Below are 17795 nucleotides of genomic sequence, written 5' to 3' on the forward strand. Positions count from 1 at the left end.
ACAATCAGATATTCCCTGGATCAACTTTACCTATAGATGTGAATATCCCATTATATTATGTACATTTAGGAAAGAATCCAGGCCTTTTTTTAAAGCAATCTACTAAGCTGTCCAGAACATGCTCTTGAGGGAGTCTATTCCACATTTTCACAGCTCTTACTGTGAAGAAAACTGTCCATATTCCACATGTAAAGAGTTACCCTTGTCCTCTGTGATGACCTTAAAGCAGTTGTATACCCCACTTGTTCATTTTTACCTATCAGTAAGCCTATAATAAGGCTTACCGGTACATAATATTAATATCTCCTAAACCTGCATGGTTTAGGAGATATTCACCCTGGATGCAGCTGCTGATGTCAGCGGTGCATGCGCTCTGAAATTCGGGCGGATCGTACTGGAACTTCAGAGCTCCTTGCTGAGACGGAGGACTCCCATATGCACATGTGAATGAATGAATGAATGAATGAAATACTTATATAGCGCACAATGCGAACTGAATCGCCTCTAGGGGAGTGACATTATCGCGGCTCCGGCCACTCACACCGCCAGAGCCAGCAAACCCAGAAAGAAACGCAGAGGGAGCATGTCAGTCCCCTCAGCGGTGACTGGGCGCTCTGCAAGGGCCTCGTTTTAAGGTAAGTATTTTGATGCATACTAGAATTAGCTATTGTTTTGCAGGGTTCTTTTTTATTTATTTTTTTCCAGTGGTTTGCTACCACTGTAAAGTAAATAACTCAAAACCAGGTTCACTATATGGACCATTTATGTATTTATACATATTGATCATATCTCCCCTTAATCTCCTCTTCTCAAGAGAGAATAAATTCAGTTCCTCTAATCTTCCCTTCCCTTCTTGCCCTTATCTGCACTTTCTCCAGTTCTCCCATAACCTTTTTGAGAACTATGGTATGGCTATGGTAAGGTGCAGTAAGAAACTCACCTAAGGACAAGTGTCAATAGAGAAACAGCAAGTAAATGCACTCACATGATCTTATCCCTCGGAAGAATTTTTGGCAGAGAAAGCCTTTGGTATGGAAAAATAAGAGCATGCTCTAGCTCCTCTACTGCCAAGATAAATCACTATTTAATCTATGCGGTCTATTTTGTGTCACTGGCTTGTTTCATGCCATGGAAGTAGAAGGATAAGGTGTTCTGTGATCACTGTGAGACCGCCAAGAAATCAACCACATTGTGATAAAATGTTACAGTCACGTGAATCAATTAAATACGATTTTTTTAGGCTGTCATGTTTTTATACTTATTTCATATTTTCTAGGTTTAAAGCTAATGTGACACTCTACGCAGACATTAGGCCAAGCAGGCAGCAAACCAGAATTTATTTTAAGGGCAACTCCACTTTCAGTGAAATTTGTATACCGTATATCATATAGGATTGCTACACAAACCTTTTTACTGATTAGTGTGAACATAATGTATCTGTTTTGTTCATACTGCAGCCAGATATGATTTTCTAAAACTGGCACAGTTTATACATTGCTTGGTGCTCCCCTTTAAGAATGTTTTTGAAGAGAAGGACTATTTCAGAAAATTTGCATTTCACGGATACCAACCTTATTCCTTCTTTCCAGTATGGGAGATAAAGAAAACGTGTTATGGAGTGTGACAGTAATGACTGTCATTACCTGGGAGGCCTAGGCAATGCACCCTCTTTAACATGTGGTATAACATCCATGAAAAATAAAATTGACAGACAGATAGTTTTGGGTGGTTCCACAACTCTAATATTATTCCATAGGGACCCGATTTCTAAATCATCTAGTTTTTTTGGACAGACTGGAGAGATTAGATTGTAGTGATTTAGTTGGTATGGACCAGATTCATTGTGCTGTCTATATTGCTGTCTCTAGCTTTTTGATTTGCTGGTTATGCAAGATCAATTCTGCTAGAACCTAGTTCTTGCTGAATGACGGGTAACATTCATAGATATATCTGGCTTTAAATACATAGCCACATACACATCTAGATTTTTTATAGTTGATAGACATCTGCGACTGGACTGACACTCTCTGATTTGTCCTCACTGCTTTGTAAGGAGTCTGCCATGCAGCGATTGTCAACCCATGGACACAAATGTGTCAAAAGGAGTGGAGGGGGGTTGGAGTGCTGTGGGAGTATGGGTATCCTCCTTTAATGCTCAAGAGTATCACTAAAAGAGCCCCTTCCCTAATGCTGGGCTTAAAACATAAAAGAGTAACATTCACCAGGCTTTGTGCTTACTCAGCAGTACATAAGAAAATAAGGTGGAACATGGAGTAAAGCTGGCCACAGTTGGTTCAATTCTCAGCTGGTTCAGCAGAGACTGGCCAAGATTCAAACCAACTATGGGCAAGCTGAATGTACACAACTCAATCCATCAATAGACTAGTACAACCAGCATATCAGATTTATAGCATTTGATTATTGCCAGGGGCTAAAGCCACTAGCAGTAATCATTGTGCTCTCCTGGCATTAATGGTTCCCCGCCCCAAACCCTCAACCCACCCACCGTATTTGCAGGAAAGAAAATTGCATGATCTATAATATCTATTGCCAGCCTAAAGGCAAACTGAATGCATTGTGTATACAAGCACTAGGACATTCATTAAAGTGTATATAAGCCCTAAGAAAGGCCATATATTATGCTATTTTCTTTCCTGCAAACATGTGTAATACAGTCAGAGTTGATGTGTGAATCCCTCCCACAAAGCTATTGTGTTATCGTGGCAGGATGTGTGGGGACCCACGGAAGATAAGTATGCCACTCGGGCTCGTATGGCGATCTGAGGAGAAATGTGGATATTGTATGTGTCCGCTTCTGCAGGAGTGCCAGCGAGGGAATGGAGCTTGTTCTAGCTCCTGCGACCACTGAAGAGAGGAAACAGGGAATCTCTAATTCCGCACATCCAAGTGTGTAGTGTAGAGAAAGAAGAGACAACCCCAGCCTGGGCTCCTGCCAGGCCATGCCCCCAATTCGTTTCACTCCGCCCCCGAAGCCTAATCATGGGAAATCCCCTTTTTCACTTGGATGTGTGGCATTGGGGATTCCTTTTTTCCAGGGGTGCACGAGGAGCCTTCCCTCCCTCCCTCCAGCAATAGCCGCTAGCAAAAATCATAAGCTAAAAATCAGACATGCTGGTTGTACCCAAGTCAATCTATGGATGACTTGGGTACAATCAACCTTCCAATGCATTGATTGAATGGACTGATCAGCAGGGACTGGCTGAGATTCTATCCAGCTATGGTCGGCTTAACAATGAACAATTTGATCCTCATTGTCTGTTAAAATATACCAAAGTGTTGTGTTATATCTGTTTGATAAGTAAAAAAAAAAAAAGCTGATATCTTCCTGTACCTTAGCATGTGCGGAACTGATATCAATTAGCATTGTTTCCAACTATCTCTGAGCTCTACAGAACCATGCCCATCTATGTTAAGGATAACGGAAAGGGTTGGTATCTGTAGTCCTATCTCGCGTCTGTCATCCTGATACAGAAAGGTGAGTAAATGCTCTCATCCTAGTACTGGACAGTTGTTACTGGCAGGATCACAAGGTGAAAATAATGCAAAGTTTGAAAGTGAGAAAATGAACGCAGCCACAACATCCAAACACTGGCATACTGCAATATATTTATTTTTTGTTTTTGGGTTTCGTTACACTTTATTTTAGAACACAAAAATTAGGCTTCCTGGTTTAAGATTTGCTGTGTAAATGTAGAAATAGGTTAAAAGAAAAATCTACATTTACACTAACTTTAAGTTAAGATTCTCGGTAAATGAAATAAAGGAAAGGAAAAGGTTTTAGAAAAATGTATTTGTAAACCAGTTATTTAAAAAAAATGCAATCTCCTCAAATACTCAGGACAACGCTTTTTCTGAACTTGTATTGAATACCTTTTGTAATGTATAAGTAGAATAAAATGCCTTCGGAATTTCAATAATTAGAGAAACAAACACAAACTAAACAACAATTGGTGATAATATATATATATATATATATATATATATATATATATATATATATATATACACATACATACATACACACACATACACAGCTTCTCATAAAAGTGAGTACACCCCTTACATTTTTGTAAATATTTTATTATAACTTTTCATGAGACAACACTGAAAAAATGATACTTTGCTACAATGTAAAGGAGTGTACAGCTTGTATAACAGTGTAAATTTGCGGTCCTTTCAAAATAAGTCAACACAATAATGTCTAAATCGCTGGCAACAAAAGTGAGAACACCCCTAAGTGAAAACGTCCCAATTGGGCCCAAAGTGTCAATATTTTGTGTGGCCATCATTATTTTCCAGCACTGCCTTAACTCTCTTGGGCATGGAGTTCACCAGAGCTTCACAGGTTGCCACTGGAGTCCTCTTCCCCTCCTCCATGATGACATCCCGGAGCTGGTGGATGTTAGAGACCTTGCACTCCTCCACCTTCCATTTGAAGATGCCCCACAGATGCTCAATATGGTTTAGGTCAAGGGGACATGCTTGGTCAGTCCATCACCTTTAACCTCAGCTTCTTTAGCAAGGCAGTGGTTGTCTTGGAGGTGTTTGGGGTTGTTATGTTGGAATACTGTCCTGCGGCCCAGTCTCCGAAGGGAGGGGATCATGCTCTGCTTCAGTATGTCACAGTACATGTTGGCATTCATGGTTCCCTCGATGAACTGTAGCTGCCCAATGCCAGCAGCACTCATGTAGCCCCAGACCATGACACTTCCACCACCATGCTTGACTGAAAGCAAGACACACTTTGTACTCCTCAGCTGGTTGTCGCTACACACTCTTGACATCATCTGAAACAAATACTTTTATCTTGATCTCATCAGACCACAGGACACTGTTCCAGTAATCCATGTCCTTAGTCTGCTTGTCTTCAGCAAATTGTTTGTGGGCTTTCTTGTGCATCATCTTTAGAAGAGGCTTCCTTCTGGGATGATAGCCATGCAGACCAATATGATGTGTGGTGTATGGTCTGAGCACTGACAGGCTGACCTCCCACCCCTTCAACCTCTGCAGCAATGCTGTCAGCACTCATACATCTATTTTCCAAAGACAATCGCTGGATATAACACTGAGCACGTGCACTCAACTTCTTTGGTCGACCGTGGCGAGGCCTGCTCTAAGTGGAACCTGTCCTGTTAAACCGATGCATGATCTTGGCCACCGTACTACAGCTCAGGTTCAGGGTCTTGGCAATCTTCTTATAGCCTAGGCCATCTTTATGTAGAGCAACAATTCTTTTTTTCAGATCCTCCAGAGAGTTCTTTGCCATGAGATGCCATGTTGAACTTCCAGGTGACCAGTGAGAGAGAAATTCAACACACCTGCCCCCCATTCACACCTGAGACCTTGTAACACTAACGAGTCACATGACACTGGGGGGTTGGCTAATTCGGCCCAATTTGTACATTTTCACTTAGGGATGTACTCACTTTTGTTGCCAGTGGTTTAGATATTAATCGCTGTGTGTTGAGTTATTTTGACATACATTGTAGCAAAGTGTCATTTCTTCAGTGTTGTCACATGAAAAGATATAATAAAATATTTACAAAAATGTGAGGAGTGTACTCACTTTTGTGAGATACTATATATATATATATATATATATATATATATATATATATATATATATATATATATATATACACACATATATATATATATATATACAGTATATATTTATTTACACACTGTATATTATATTCTCCACCTATTCATTTTGGTTCCAATAATTAACTATTAGTTTCACTTGTAAGGGGTTAAAATGTTTATTGCATCTCTTAAAATATCTTTATGAAAAACAGGAGAGTGAGATTAGAAATCGCACTTTATGAGTTCTACATGTAAGAATGATTTCCTGTGCAGAACTTCTGCTGGTATACATTTTTGAAAAGAGGTCAAAATATTGTTTGAATCCCATAAAACATTAGTTCTGTGGTATTAAGGTATGCACTGCATTACACAATGTCATAAACCCCAAACGACACAGCTCTACAGGAAAATACTTACAGATTTTTAATATCTACCGCTCCACGGAACGCCTTTCTTGGGATGGCCTGGATCTGGTTTTCACTGAGGTCTCTAGAAAGAGAAATAAAAAGAAAATGTGAATTTGCTGCATGGATATGGGGATAATTTTACAGGGGATTCAAATGTAAATGCTTGACGGTGCCTGGTCTAGTTAGGTGAGGTTGATGTACAGGCTGGAATTAAGTTGCTTACGTCCTTTGCTAAGATTTATGTAACAAGCAATGCACTTCGCCAAAATCGTTTGCAAAGATAAGCAATTCCAGTTATAGCTTTTCGGTAAGACTGTTCAAATCTATTGTCAAGGATGTCAGACAATGAAAACTGAATATTCTTTGTGCTTTTCTTCTAAATGAGTTACAACTGGGCTGCTTTACTGAAGGCATTAAAATAGAACTATGTCCACCCGTTAAAAAAAATATATCCTGCAGTACTTAGTTACAGGTGCATTTGCACTTACATTTTTCTCTTACTCTCTATACATCCCGCAAGTCTTTATTGATCCCGCCAGTAAAGTCCACCTAATGCAGCTTCCTGTGAGGAGGTGGCAAAGCTGGTGCACTGCTCCTGAATTCAGAGCAGAGTTGGCACCTTCATGTAGGCTGTGCTTGCTTGCACTACAGTGGGATAAGATGATATTGCAGGGGGCATTGTTTATCACATTGTCACTGCTGATTCACAAATCTGTAGACTGTCAGCTAGCCCCTTACCACACCTAGTCCCACCAATTTCTTTCTGCATTGGCAGCACTGCCCCTGGTGCTGATACCCTCCCATTGTGAGCTGCAGTGCCTGCAAGGGGGAACGTTATGGACACAAATAAAGGAGGATTTAGCTCAGTCAGGGAAGGCAACAAAAGTATTTGTTCACTTTACAATGTTTGTGCTTCATTATAACTGGATTTAAAACTTGTTTAGACCGTCATACAGAAGCCTTTAGTTGTTTTTTTAAAGAATACGTTTACATTTTAGAACATGTTTTACCTGTCTGTAAGGTGTAACTTGTAAAATGTTATAGCCCACCCCACCCCTCAATGACACCTTCCCCCCTCAAAGTGACAGAAGTGGGGTTTCGTCTCCCCACAGTTCTCACATCTGGAAAACATTGCAGGTGCTCCTAGGCTTGCTCGCACAGCCATGTCATTCTTTAAACGGAATCTGTAAATAAAGAAACTACAAGTCCCGTCTATCCATCATGTGTGCAATATTTTGCAGGCTCCCATTTAAAAAAAAATAATAAATGCAATATATTTTTACCTGTAAAAATATGCACATTTAATATTTTTTTAATTGAAGGTGAACTTAGCCTTTAAGAATCTTCATTCAAAAATGTGTGTGAATGTTTACGTGAAAATGATAATTTTCACATGTTAAAAATTATTAAAATTATTATGATGCAGACATTTGGGAATTGAGAGTGAACAGGAATTTTGCATTTCACATGGATGGATTATTAAAGTGAATATTCACACAATTTTTGAGTGAAGACAACTACTTTAGTAAATCAGCCATATAGAATTGGCCTCAAACAGTTTCCAACCTAATGGAAATGTTGGTGAACAGTTACTATTGCCTCTGAAGCTCTCTACTGTACATCATCATTATATTTATTTTTTTACACTTTTTTTGCCGGTGAAGATCAGCTGGATATATACAGAATGTATATGGACAAATACGAGTCAACAATTTTTGTGATGCCTTAGTCAACTTAACTCTATATTATTTCAGTTAGGACTTCATTATACAAAATATAGGAAACATAATATAGTAATACCAAAGTTCTAGTTAGACCCTCTTTATTGTAGCAGTATTATAAACAAATATTTTCAAATATTTTTAAAGTTGCTTTATACTTTATAGACCAGACACATTTTTACAACTGGTGATAACGATTTTATTTCTTAAAAGTCGGCCTGATTTCCCAAAGGAGTTGGGGTTCTTCACACAAAAGTGTGTGACTATTCACTTCAGTTTTCCAACCACGTACATTTATTTACACTTTGAATACCCAAATCCTGTGCAAATGCAATAAGTAAAGAGGAATTTGCTTTTCACATGACTGGATAAAATTAGGTGAATATTAAAAGTTTGGTTTGTGTGGATTTTTAACTCCTTTAGCAAATGTTATCTTTGGGACAAACAGGGTGACATTGTCCATCAATTATTTTATTTTCTACATATTTTAAAAGCAAAAAAGTAAAAGATTAAACATTCCTTTCAAAATGTATTCTGTGTATCCTGTTTATCATACTACTAAATTGTGTTGCTTCTACAAAATCATGAAGGGCTTAACATTTTAACTTTTTTTTTTTTTTTACAGACACTACAAAAATAAAAATTAGGCAAATGTTCCCAAAAAAACAGTAAAAAGACAGAAGTGAAGAGAAATGATGAGATTAATGACGGGCTAATTATGGTTAATTAAAAAAGAATTTTTATAAAAACCCTTTATTTAATTTCACATTACATGTTTCCTTCAGTCCTTGATGTTATCAGATCACATAGGGCGGCTGTGATTTGCACTAATAAGGCCGAAGTAACTTTCTACACTATTACACTGAATAACCGCTGTGTCCAGCTGCCATGGTAATAATTCCAGCAGGATCTGCTACGATTGGCTTCTGCTTGTCAGGAGTTCGACTTAAAAAGTGTAATTTAATTTAATCTTAACCCAAGATTAAAAACATAATATATTGCAGTGTATCATTACTTAGATGTGGCTGCAATATTTTTTACAGGTGTTGTTTCTAAATTTTCTTGTAATTTGTCTGCCAGTAACATACTTCCTATCTTAGGGTGACAACCCTTCACTTAGTATACTGTACAGAGAAGGAGAAACATTGTCACCCTAGCACAGGAAGACTACAGAACACCTCTCCCTCTCCTGGTCACCATAACACAGGGAGGGGTGTTGTCTAGTGCACAGAGAAAGAGCTGGTAACAATGCTGTACAGGCAGAGGAAGCTCACAAGATTCCAGGCAGGATCAACAGATATAACAAACTACTTCCAATGGTATATTTAAAGTAGAAATATAGGCAAAACTTTTTTTTTACAGACACTACAAAAATAAAAATTAGGCAAATGTTCCCAAAAAAACAGTAAAAAGACAGAAGTGAAGAGAAATGATGAGATTAATGACGGGCTAATTATGGTTAATTAAAAAAGAATTTTTATAAAAACCCTTTATTTAATTTCACATTACATGTTTCCTTCAGTCCTTGATGTTATCAGATCACATAGGGCGGCTGTGATTTGCACTAATAAGGCCGAAGTAACTTTCTACACTATTACACTGAATAACCGCTGTGTCCAGCTGCCATGGTAATAATTCCAGCAGGATCTGCTACGATTGGCTTCTGCTTGTCAGGAGTTCGACTTAAAAAGTGTAATTTAATTTAATCTTAACCCAAGATTAAAAACATAATATATTGCAGTGTATCATTACTTAGATGTGGCTGCAATATTTTTTACAGGTGTTGTTTCTAAATTTTCTTGTAATTTGTCTGCCAGTAACATACTTCCTATCTTAGGGTGACAACCCTTCACTTAGTATACTGTACAGAGAAGGAGAAACATTGTCACCCTAGCACAGGAAGACTATAGAACACCTCTCCCTCTCCTGGTCACCATAACACAGGGAGGGGTGTTGTCTAGTGCACAGAGAAAGAGCTGGTAACAATGCTGTACAGGCAGAGGAAGCTCACAAGATTCCAGGCAGGATCAACAGATATAACAAACTACTTCCAATGGTATATTTAAAGTAGAAATATAGGCAAAACTTTTTTTTTTCATTTTGGGTAGAGTAAGGGAGGGTTATAACCCCTGTCAGATTTTTTTTCGCCATCTGTGTCTCATTGTGGAGATTTACCTTCACTTCCTGTCCCATAGCCAAACAGAAAAAGTGAGGAAATCCCTGCAAATGAAGGTAATTCCTTGGGGCCCCCAGGTCACCAGAAATAGTGTCCCTATTGGAAGATTTCCCCTCTACCACTTTTCTGGGGAAACCCAAAATTTCTGGTTTTCTTTGACTTTCACTTTCAATGATAATGGTAAACAAGAAAGAAAAAAAAGGGGGGGGGGGAGAGCTAATTAACCGGGGAGCAAATATGAATAAAAACTGGCAAGCATTCTAACCCCTCTGCACTTGGAAAAAAAAAAGTATTGTCTTTAGCTATACTTTAGCATTTGAATTCCCCTTCTTGCTCCCTTTTGGTCTGTTAAAGTTTATATACACTTTAAGCAATGTTGCCAACAGTGGATCACTGTGTTAACACACTTAGCTTAGGTTCACATATATGCAGATGTGGGAATGCATGTAAAAAGCATGCATTCCTACCCCTGCAGGCAAAACACGGTGCAGACACGCAGGGGTGCAGCTAGTTTTCAGATGCGTAGAATATAGGGCTGGTAAAATTAAAGATTAATTTCCAGATTAATCGTTCATTTTTTTGATCAATCAAAATTATTTTGATCGGTACTCACCTCTCCACCGGCTTCCGGGCCTTCGGGAGTTCCTCCGGAGATCCCTCCCCCTTCCCCAAGTTCCTCCATCTGCAAATGAAGGGAAGGGGGAGGAGTCTGGTGACATTGATGTCCGTGACGTCACCGGACAGCCTGGACAGTGATGGTAAATATGGATGTGGTTAACTGGGATCATTCAGTGAGCTAAGTGTAGGCAAATTTGATAACCTTAGTTTTTAACATTGTTGTAAAAAAACAAAATGTAAACACTCTGGTATGTCTGCGTGACTGGCTAAAGTGATGCCTACTTGCCTACTATAAAGTGACTGACAGTCAATATACTAGATAAGTTTTATAATTAAAGTTAAACTAACTTTCTATGTTTTTGTTAAAGTTTAATAAAAAAAATTACTTACATCAGTGCTACAGTTTGAATTTAAAACGTATTTGTGTGAACTGTGAAGTTAAGTCATGGATTGTGGAAACTAACTAGTGTCGGGTGGTTGTATATAGTGCATACCACATTTACCACTGACTAATGCAGTGCTGCAATGCAAGGAGATCAGCTAAAAGTAGTTGGATCTGTATGTGCATTATAATTAATCGAAATTAGTAGATTAATCAAAAAATTTTAATCGATTAATCGAACTTGAAAATTGTAATCAGTAACAGCCCTATTAAAATCACATGGTGCTTTTCCTTGCAGCTGCAGTTTGAAAAGTGCATGGACTTTTTTTCTGTGCTTCCCACAGGTACCTGCACCAATGCCATACAAAAGAAACACACAGGACATGTGCATCCTGAAGGCTTTACTGATGCAAGAAAGATATAAAATGTATATGTGTGAATATATAAATAAATATTATATATATATTTATATATTCACACATATACATTTTATATCTTTCTTGTTAGTTCCACTTGCTTTGCCAGCTTTTTCTTGCCCTGTTCCAACTTTTTTGAGATGTGTTGCTGCAATGAATTTCAAAATTACCTTTTTTTTTCTTAAAATTTTCTCAGTTTAAACATTTGATTTGTTTTCTATTTTTCTATTGTGAATAAATTCTGGGTTTAGAAGATTTCCAAACTATTGCATTCTGTTCTTATGTAGATTATACACAGCATCCCAATTTTTTTGGAATTGGGGTTGTATTTATATTTATATATATATTGTATATATGTATGTAGCAGATTTTTCAATAGTACTAATCCTGCATTATTATTGATGTATTTATTTACATATTGTACATGTAAATCAACTTAATAGTAATGGTTTTTAAATTTGCTTAGTTTGTTACTAAAGAACATGGGAAAATAGTAATAAAAAAACACAGCAGCTGGGGATCTTTTTTAAGAAGCATTGCAGACATGATATAATGTGATTTCTGATGCATTACACAGCGGACATTCACCGCGCTATGTCAGGACATAAGTAACTAAGTTATTGACTATCTCTGATTGCCTGGAATGTCCCAGGATTTCTTTTAAATTTGTGTCAATATTTTGCCCCAGAAACGGCCACGTTTTCAGTTTTGTCTAAGTGCATGATAAAATCTCTTCTTTTGCTGAATTAGATTCAGCTCTTATCACATTTCCATTTTCAGTGGGCTTTTTAAATGATATTTATAGAAGTCCTGTATTTTAAATTAAATAAAAAAAGTATTTTATAAAGCAGTTCAGCAGGAGGTAATAAAACGGAGAATGCATTGTTCTGCGCTTGTCGGCAAACATTATTACCGGGATTACCAACAAAGTGTCCCTGGAAATTATGGAAAAATGCTGCCAACTATGAAGAACCCATACAAGAAAAATATAAACGATCAGAAATCACGACGTAATTAGTAGATGGATGTTAGTTTACTCTGCCTATTTACCGTAGGAAGCATGTCTAATAGAAAACAGCAAACTTTCTATTTCACGTGTACATTGAGTCATTTAGCAAATGCACTCTGACTGTGCTGGGCTGACAGTCAATCCCATAACTGAAGGAAATAATGACCTTCAGCCGTTCAAATGTCAATTTGATTTATAGGCTCCTTTAAAAAATCCATGAGGGCCAAAAGCCTGTAGTATACACTTTTAGTACAGCCTGATGAATTTACGACCAAATCATAACACAATGCAAATGCTAATCAGAAACACAGGAACATAGGACTGTGAGCGGTCTCCATTCCTGATAGCCAGCCTGGGTGAACATATGTTAATTGTTACATGTCACGCTGGTGAGCAGATGTATAAAACATTAAAGTTATGTACTGTATTACGCAATGTAGACATTTCCAGTGAGCTTCCTGTTCAGAGATACATCTGCCAGCGCAGGATGAAAAATGAAAGAATGCATCTGATTGGTTGTTTTGAGCAACATGAAAAATGGCCTCAATGAACACCGAATGCAGTCCTATGTCAGCGTATGTGATACTGCAGAGCCAATGGAACCAGCGATAAATAGAGCCCATGACAACTCGTGATAACGGGGCAGATTAAAGGGACGCATTGGGGTGGACTTACTAAATAGACTGCACTTTGCAGTCTGCAAGGGCAGTTGCTCCAGAGCTTAGTAAATGAGGGAAAGCTCTGCTGAATTCCATCATCCAATTATGTGCAGGCAAAAATGTGGTTATTTTTTTTTCCTTACTTGTGATTGGATATTCTTTGCAAAGCTTTATTTCATTTACTAAGCTCCGGAGCAACTGTACTTGCAGAGTAAACCATCTAAATTATACAGAGCTTGAAACTATATACCTTCATATGCGATACTAAAACAGTGCTCACAAAATTATAAAGTGCATGTTCCAACCTTTGTGAAGTGCAATGTCACATCACAAAAATAAACAATTTATCTTAAAAGCATAAAAACTATCCTTCAATATTGCAAAATGTCCCATGATGGAAACAAAACAGTGCTCCGTGCTCCAATATATCCACTGCCTCAGTGCCAATGTGTAAAACAAATCACTCAACTTCTTATGCTGTAAACTTTATATCACGCCATCTGTGCCACCTAATAAAGTGCTTTCCACCTGCTGTGTGCACTTCCCCAACTTCCCCAGAACTCACCGGATACTCTGACCCCTTTTATATACAAGTGGGACGAGTATATTTGCAAGTATGATAATGTAGATTACATTTTAAGTTCCTGCTGTGTCTTCTAAATAATTGATTTAGACATTTTTGTTTTGAGTCTCCAACCTAACTCAGAGACTTTACAGTCTCTATACTCTGTGCCTGGACTGTGCAAATAAATATTCCTATGTCCACACCCAAAATATGCATACTATTACATCTTAGCATTAAACTACCCTCTTCAAGAAAGCTGAATGCCTAACTCCTGGCAGTGAGCAATATCTGATTTTACTGCACTGAAGTCCCAATTAGTGTTGTCAGCCCGAGTCTGAGCTCTTCCCTGCTGAACTACAAAACACATACCCCTTCTGTTATTAAAGCAGACCTTCAGTAATTTTTTTTCAACTTTCCATCTATTAAATCTTCTGCCCTTCTTGTTTTAACTTTACAGAGTAAAACATATTTTTTTTCTGCCAGTAAATACCTTCTACAGCCCACTTCCTGATTCTTGTCTGGTAAAGAGCCTAGGATTATGACATCATGCTCTCGTGAGAGTTTGCCAGAAAGGGAGGGGGGTAAGTCATAAGAGGGCCAATGAAAGCTACAGGGCTGCAGAGATGGAGGTGTGCCTCTGTGTGAATCCAGGAAGTGAACAGGCAGCAGCTTCAGATGCCCACAGTTAATATGACTGCAGACAGACTCAGTGGAGAGTCTGCAGCATATTTGGCAAGTACAGAATCCCACTATATATAAAATAACAAAGTGGTTGGAGGGAAGCTTCAGAATGGCAAAGATGTTTTTATTACAAACTATGTGAGCAGACTGCAGTTTCTATTTAAGATGGAGAAAAGGGGGGGGGGGGTAATTTGTAGCCCAACAGGAAGACGTGGGCAGGCCTTAACACTACTTCATTGCAGTAGATGTATTGGGGTTGATTTGCTAAAGACAAATACACTGTGCAAAGTGCAGTTGCACTCCGGAAGAGCTGTGGCTCCAGAGATTAGTGGATTTACTAAAGTCAAATAGACTGTGCACTTTGCAAGTGCAAATGCACTCTACAAAGGAATGTGCTCCAGAGCTTAGCAAATTAGCAGAAGCTCTGCTGACTTCCATCGTCCAATCATATGCAAGTAAAAATGAAAAAAAACATCGGGTACTCTTAGCAAAGTGAAGCTTTACCTCATTTACTAAGCTCCGGAGCAACTGAAGCTAATGAAAAATAAAAATACTAGCCGGAGAATGCAACACTAAACAAGTAAACAAGTAAACCAGTCCTATTACTACGCCTCTTCAGCTTTTTCTATCAATTCATGGAATAACCCAAGTCCCAATCCCAGCTAATTCTCTCATATCCTTCACAGGAACATTACAAGACCCCCGGGACCTTTTGTTCAGGACAAGAACACAGTTCCATGTACAATAAAACCTTCAACAACAAAAGGACCAATCACACAACTCATCTCCCCTTGTTCTTCACAACATTTTGCCTAATAATAAAGCTAAACTTGGTTTTTCTGATAAATTCGGAAATTACAAGGCAGCAGTATGAAACCTTATGGCAATGCTGGCACTTGTAGCTTCTCAGCAGTTAAAAGGTCCTATGTATGGATCCCACATGCTAATATATCCTGAATTACAAATGTAAAAAAAAAAAAAATCACAGCTTTAAGACATTTTTGATTCATTGCGGCTGAAAGGAGTAAAGACTGTTCATTTTCCAAATGAATTTTCACTTAGTAATTGTGGTAAAAATTCACTATGCAAAAAGTACCAGATCATGTGCAAAAATAAATAAACAAGATTCTTCTTGATTGATCATGATTGGATGATTTAAGTCAGCACAACTTCAACTCATTCACTAAGCTAAAAGCAAAATTCCTTGCAAAGTGAAAGTTCACTTTCCAACACAGACAGGGTTTACTCCTTTAGTAAATCAGCCACATTGTGATAGCCTGTCAGCAGCTCTGCTAATAATTCGATATTTTATCTACACGGTAATACATATAATTACAATAAAAGCCACAAGCTGGCCAGCAGACGCATGAAACCATTTTTTATATATTCAATTCCCCCTCTCTAAAGCTCTAGGTCTCTGTGCAGCATGTGTGTGTTCTCTACTTAGGAAATAAAGAGAGTGAGACAGAGAAAGAACAATGGTTTGTATGATCGAAATACAAACAGGTCTAAAAGTCTGACGAATGCACTCTAAGCCCTTGTACACACGGTCGGAGAATCCGTCGGAATGTGTCCTATCGGACTGTGTTGTCGGATAATCCGTCTGTGTGTGGTATGCATCAGACTGATTCCATCCGAATATCCGTCGGACCCAATTTTCCAACATGTTGGAAATATTTCCCGACCAACTGGTTCGATCGGACATACTCCGATCATGTGTAGCGAATTTTGATCGGACCAAGTGCCACGCATGCTCAGATCAAATTCCTACATCAAAGCTATTGGCTACTAGCCTGAACGTAGTCCCATCGTAACGAAATTACGTCATCACGTTCTGAAAGATCGGATTTTTCGACAACTAAGGCCACGTACACACGGGCGGACTGTTCGCCCAACTTAGTTTGTCAAACAATCCGACAAACAGTCCGCTCAAAATTTTGCATGAGCGGACTTGACCACACACGATGAACGAACAGTCCGCTGAAAGCGTGCGCGATGACGTGAACGGCACGTACGACGGGACTAGAAAAACGACGTCTTATACACTGCAATGCAACCTTCGGCGTGTAAATCCTTTCTGAGCATGCGCGGAACTTAGTTTGACGAACAAGCCTACACACGAGCGGACTGTCCGCTCAAACCAAGTTTCAGCGGACTGTCTTACAGGAATTCCGAAAAACTTTGTTCGTCAGACTGTTCGCTGAAACTGTCCGCTGAAGCCCACACACGAGCGGACTGTCCGCTGAAACACTGTTCAGCGGACAAAGTTGGGCGAACAGTCCGACCGTGTGTATGCAAGAGTTTCGGACACAATCCGTCAGACTAAATCCAACGGACAAAATCCGACGGATTTGGTTGGCAGAATCTCCGACCGTGTGTACGCGGGCTAAGGGTGGGGCAAATACATGCTTTGTAATATGATGTCCAGCATTGCATGGGATTTAATAGCTCTGAGTTGTCCATGTACATTGTCCTGAAGAGTGAAGACAAGAGAGGGGCCACGATGAGGTGTGGACTGATTAATATTAATTTCTAGAGTCTCCTCAATCTTTTTTCAGTCAAGTCATCCTTTAAAATTATGGATAGTCTTGAGGCACTCCTTTCTAAAATGTAAAAAACTTTTCTAATAGATTTACATAATGCAGTAATATCCACACGCAGGACACCTAATGTTGGAAGTGATTTATTCTTTCAAAGCAAATACACTTTTGCATACTGGTACTGACTAGTATTCCAATGTTTCTCTTCTCTCTCAATTTTTCTCAGTCAGTCACCTAATGTCACCCCAGTGCTGAGGGAGAGGGACAAAGGAGAGTCAAACAAGGATGCTGTGGCGGCAACAGACATTCTCCTTATCAACTGATGATATCAATGGTTGTTAAGATAGCAGTTACTAGAAAGTCATAATGGTGCACAATGAAAACTCGTGGCTTTGTGTAACTAAACTTTGATCCACCTGCTGGCTTGTATATCATTTTTGTTTAGACATTTTGCCAAGGCACCCGAAGAAACCTTAAGGCATCCTGATTGAAAAAGGCTGGAGAAGCCCAAACCTAAATAATTGCCCTCAACAATCAACACTATTGCCCTCAACAATCTGGCCACTCATGTGAAATCTTATTTGAAAAAAAGGTGATCATTTCACAATAAGTTGTTTGGGGGGATTTACTAAAACTGGAAAATGCTAAATCTGGTGCAGCCCTGCAAAGAAACCAATCAGCTCCCAGGTCTTACAGTCAAAGCTTAATTGAACAAGCTGAAGTTAGAAGCTGATTGGCTACCATGCAAATCGGCACTAGATTCTGAGTGCTCCTGTTTTATTAAATCCCCCCCTGTATGATCAGCTTGAAAACTTTTGTCATTTTCCCCCTTTATTAATGCAAACCAAACAAATGCCTTTCTTTGGGCTAATTTCTATTCTGTGGAAGGGAGGAAGTCTCCTTCGACATTATGATATTGTGACAGGACAATGTTATCACCTGTTTCTCTCTATCCTTTAGTCCTTTTTAGGAGTAATCCAATTGCTTGTTGAAATTAGAATATCTTTAGATTCC

General features: G+C 38.7%; 1 protein-coding gene across 8 annotated transcripts in view; it reads right to left on the reverse strand.

Moving 5' to 3' along the window:
* Nucleotides 1–17795, reverse strand: part of SLIT2 (slit guidance ligand 2) — a 401248-nt gene that overhangs the window by 138968 nt on the left and 244485 nt on the right. For all 8 annotated transcript variants that reach the window (XM_077477716.1, XM_077477717.1, XM_077477720.1 and 5 more), the window contains exon 5: nucleotides 6025–6096. In XM_077477716.1, the coding sequence (XP_077333842.1) occupies nucleotides 6025–6096 (72 nt within the window). The remainder of the gene's footprint in view (nucleotides 1–6024; nucleotides 6097–17795) is intronic.

Source organism: Lithobates pipiens, unplaced genomic scaffold, assembly GCF_037356315.1.
Source record: "Lithobates pipiens isolate NorthernLeopardFrog02 unplaced genomic scaffold, aLitPip1_a1.2 Scaffold_13, whole genome shotgun sequence".
In the NCBI taxonomy this organism is placed as follows: domain Eukaryota; kingdom Metazoa; phylum Chordata; class Amphibia; order Anura; family Ranidae; genus Lithobates; species Lithobates pipiens.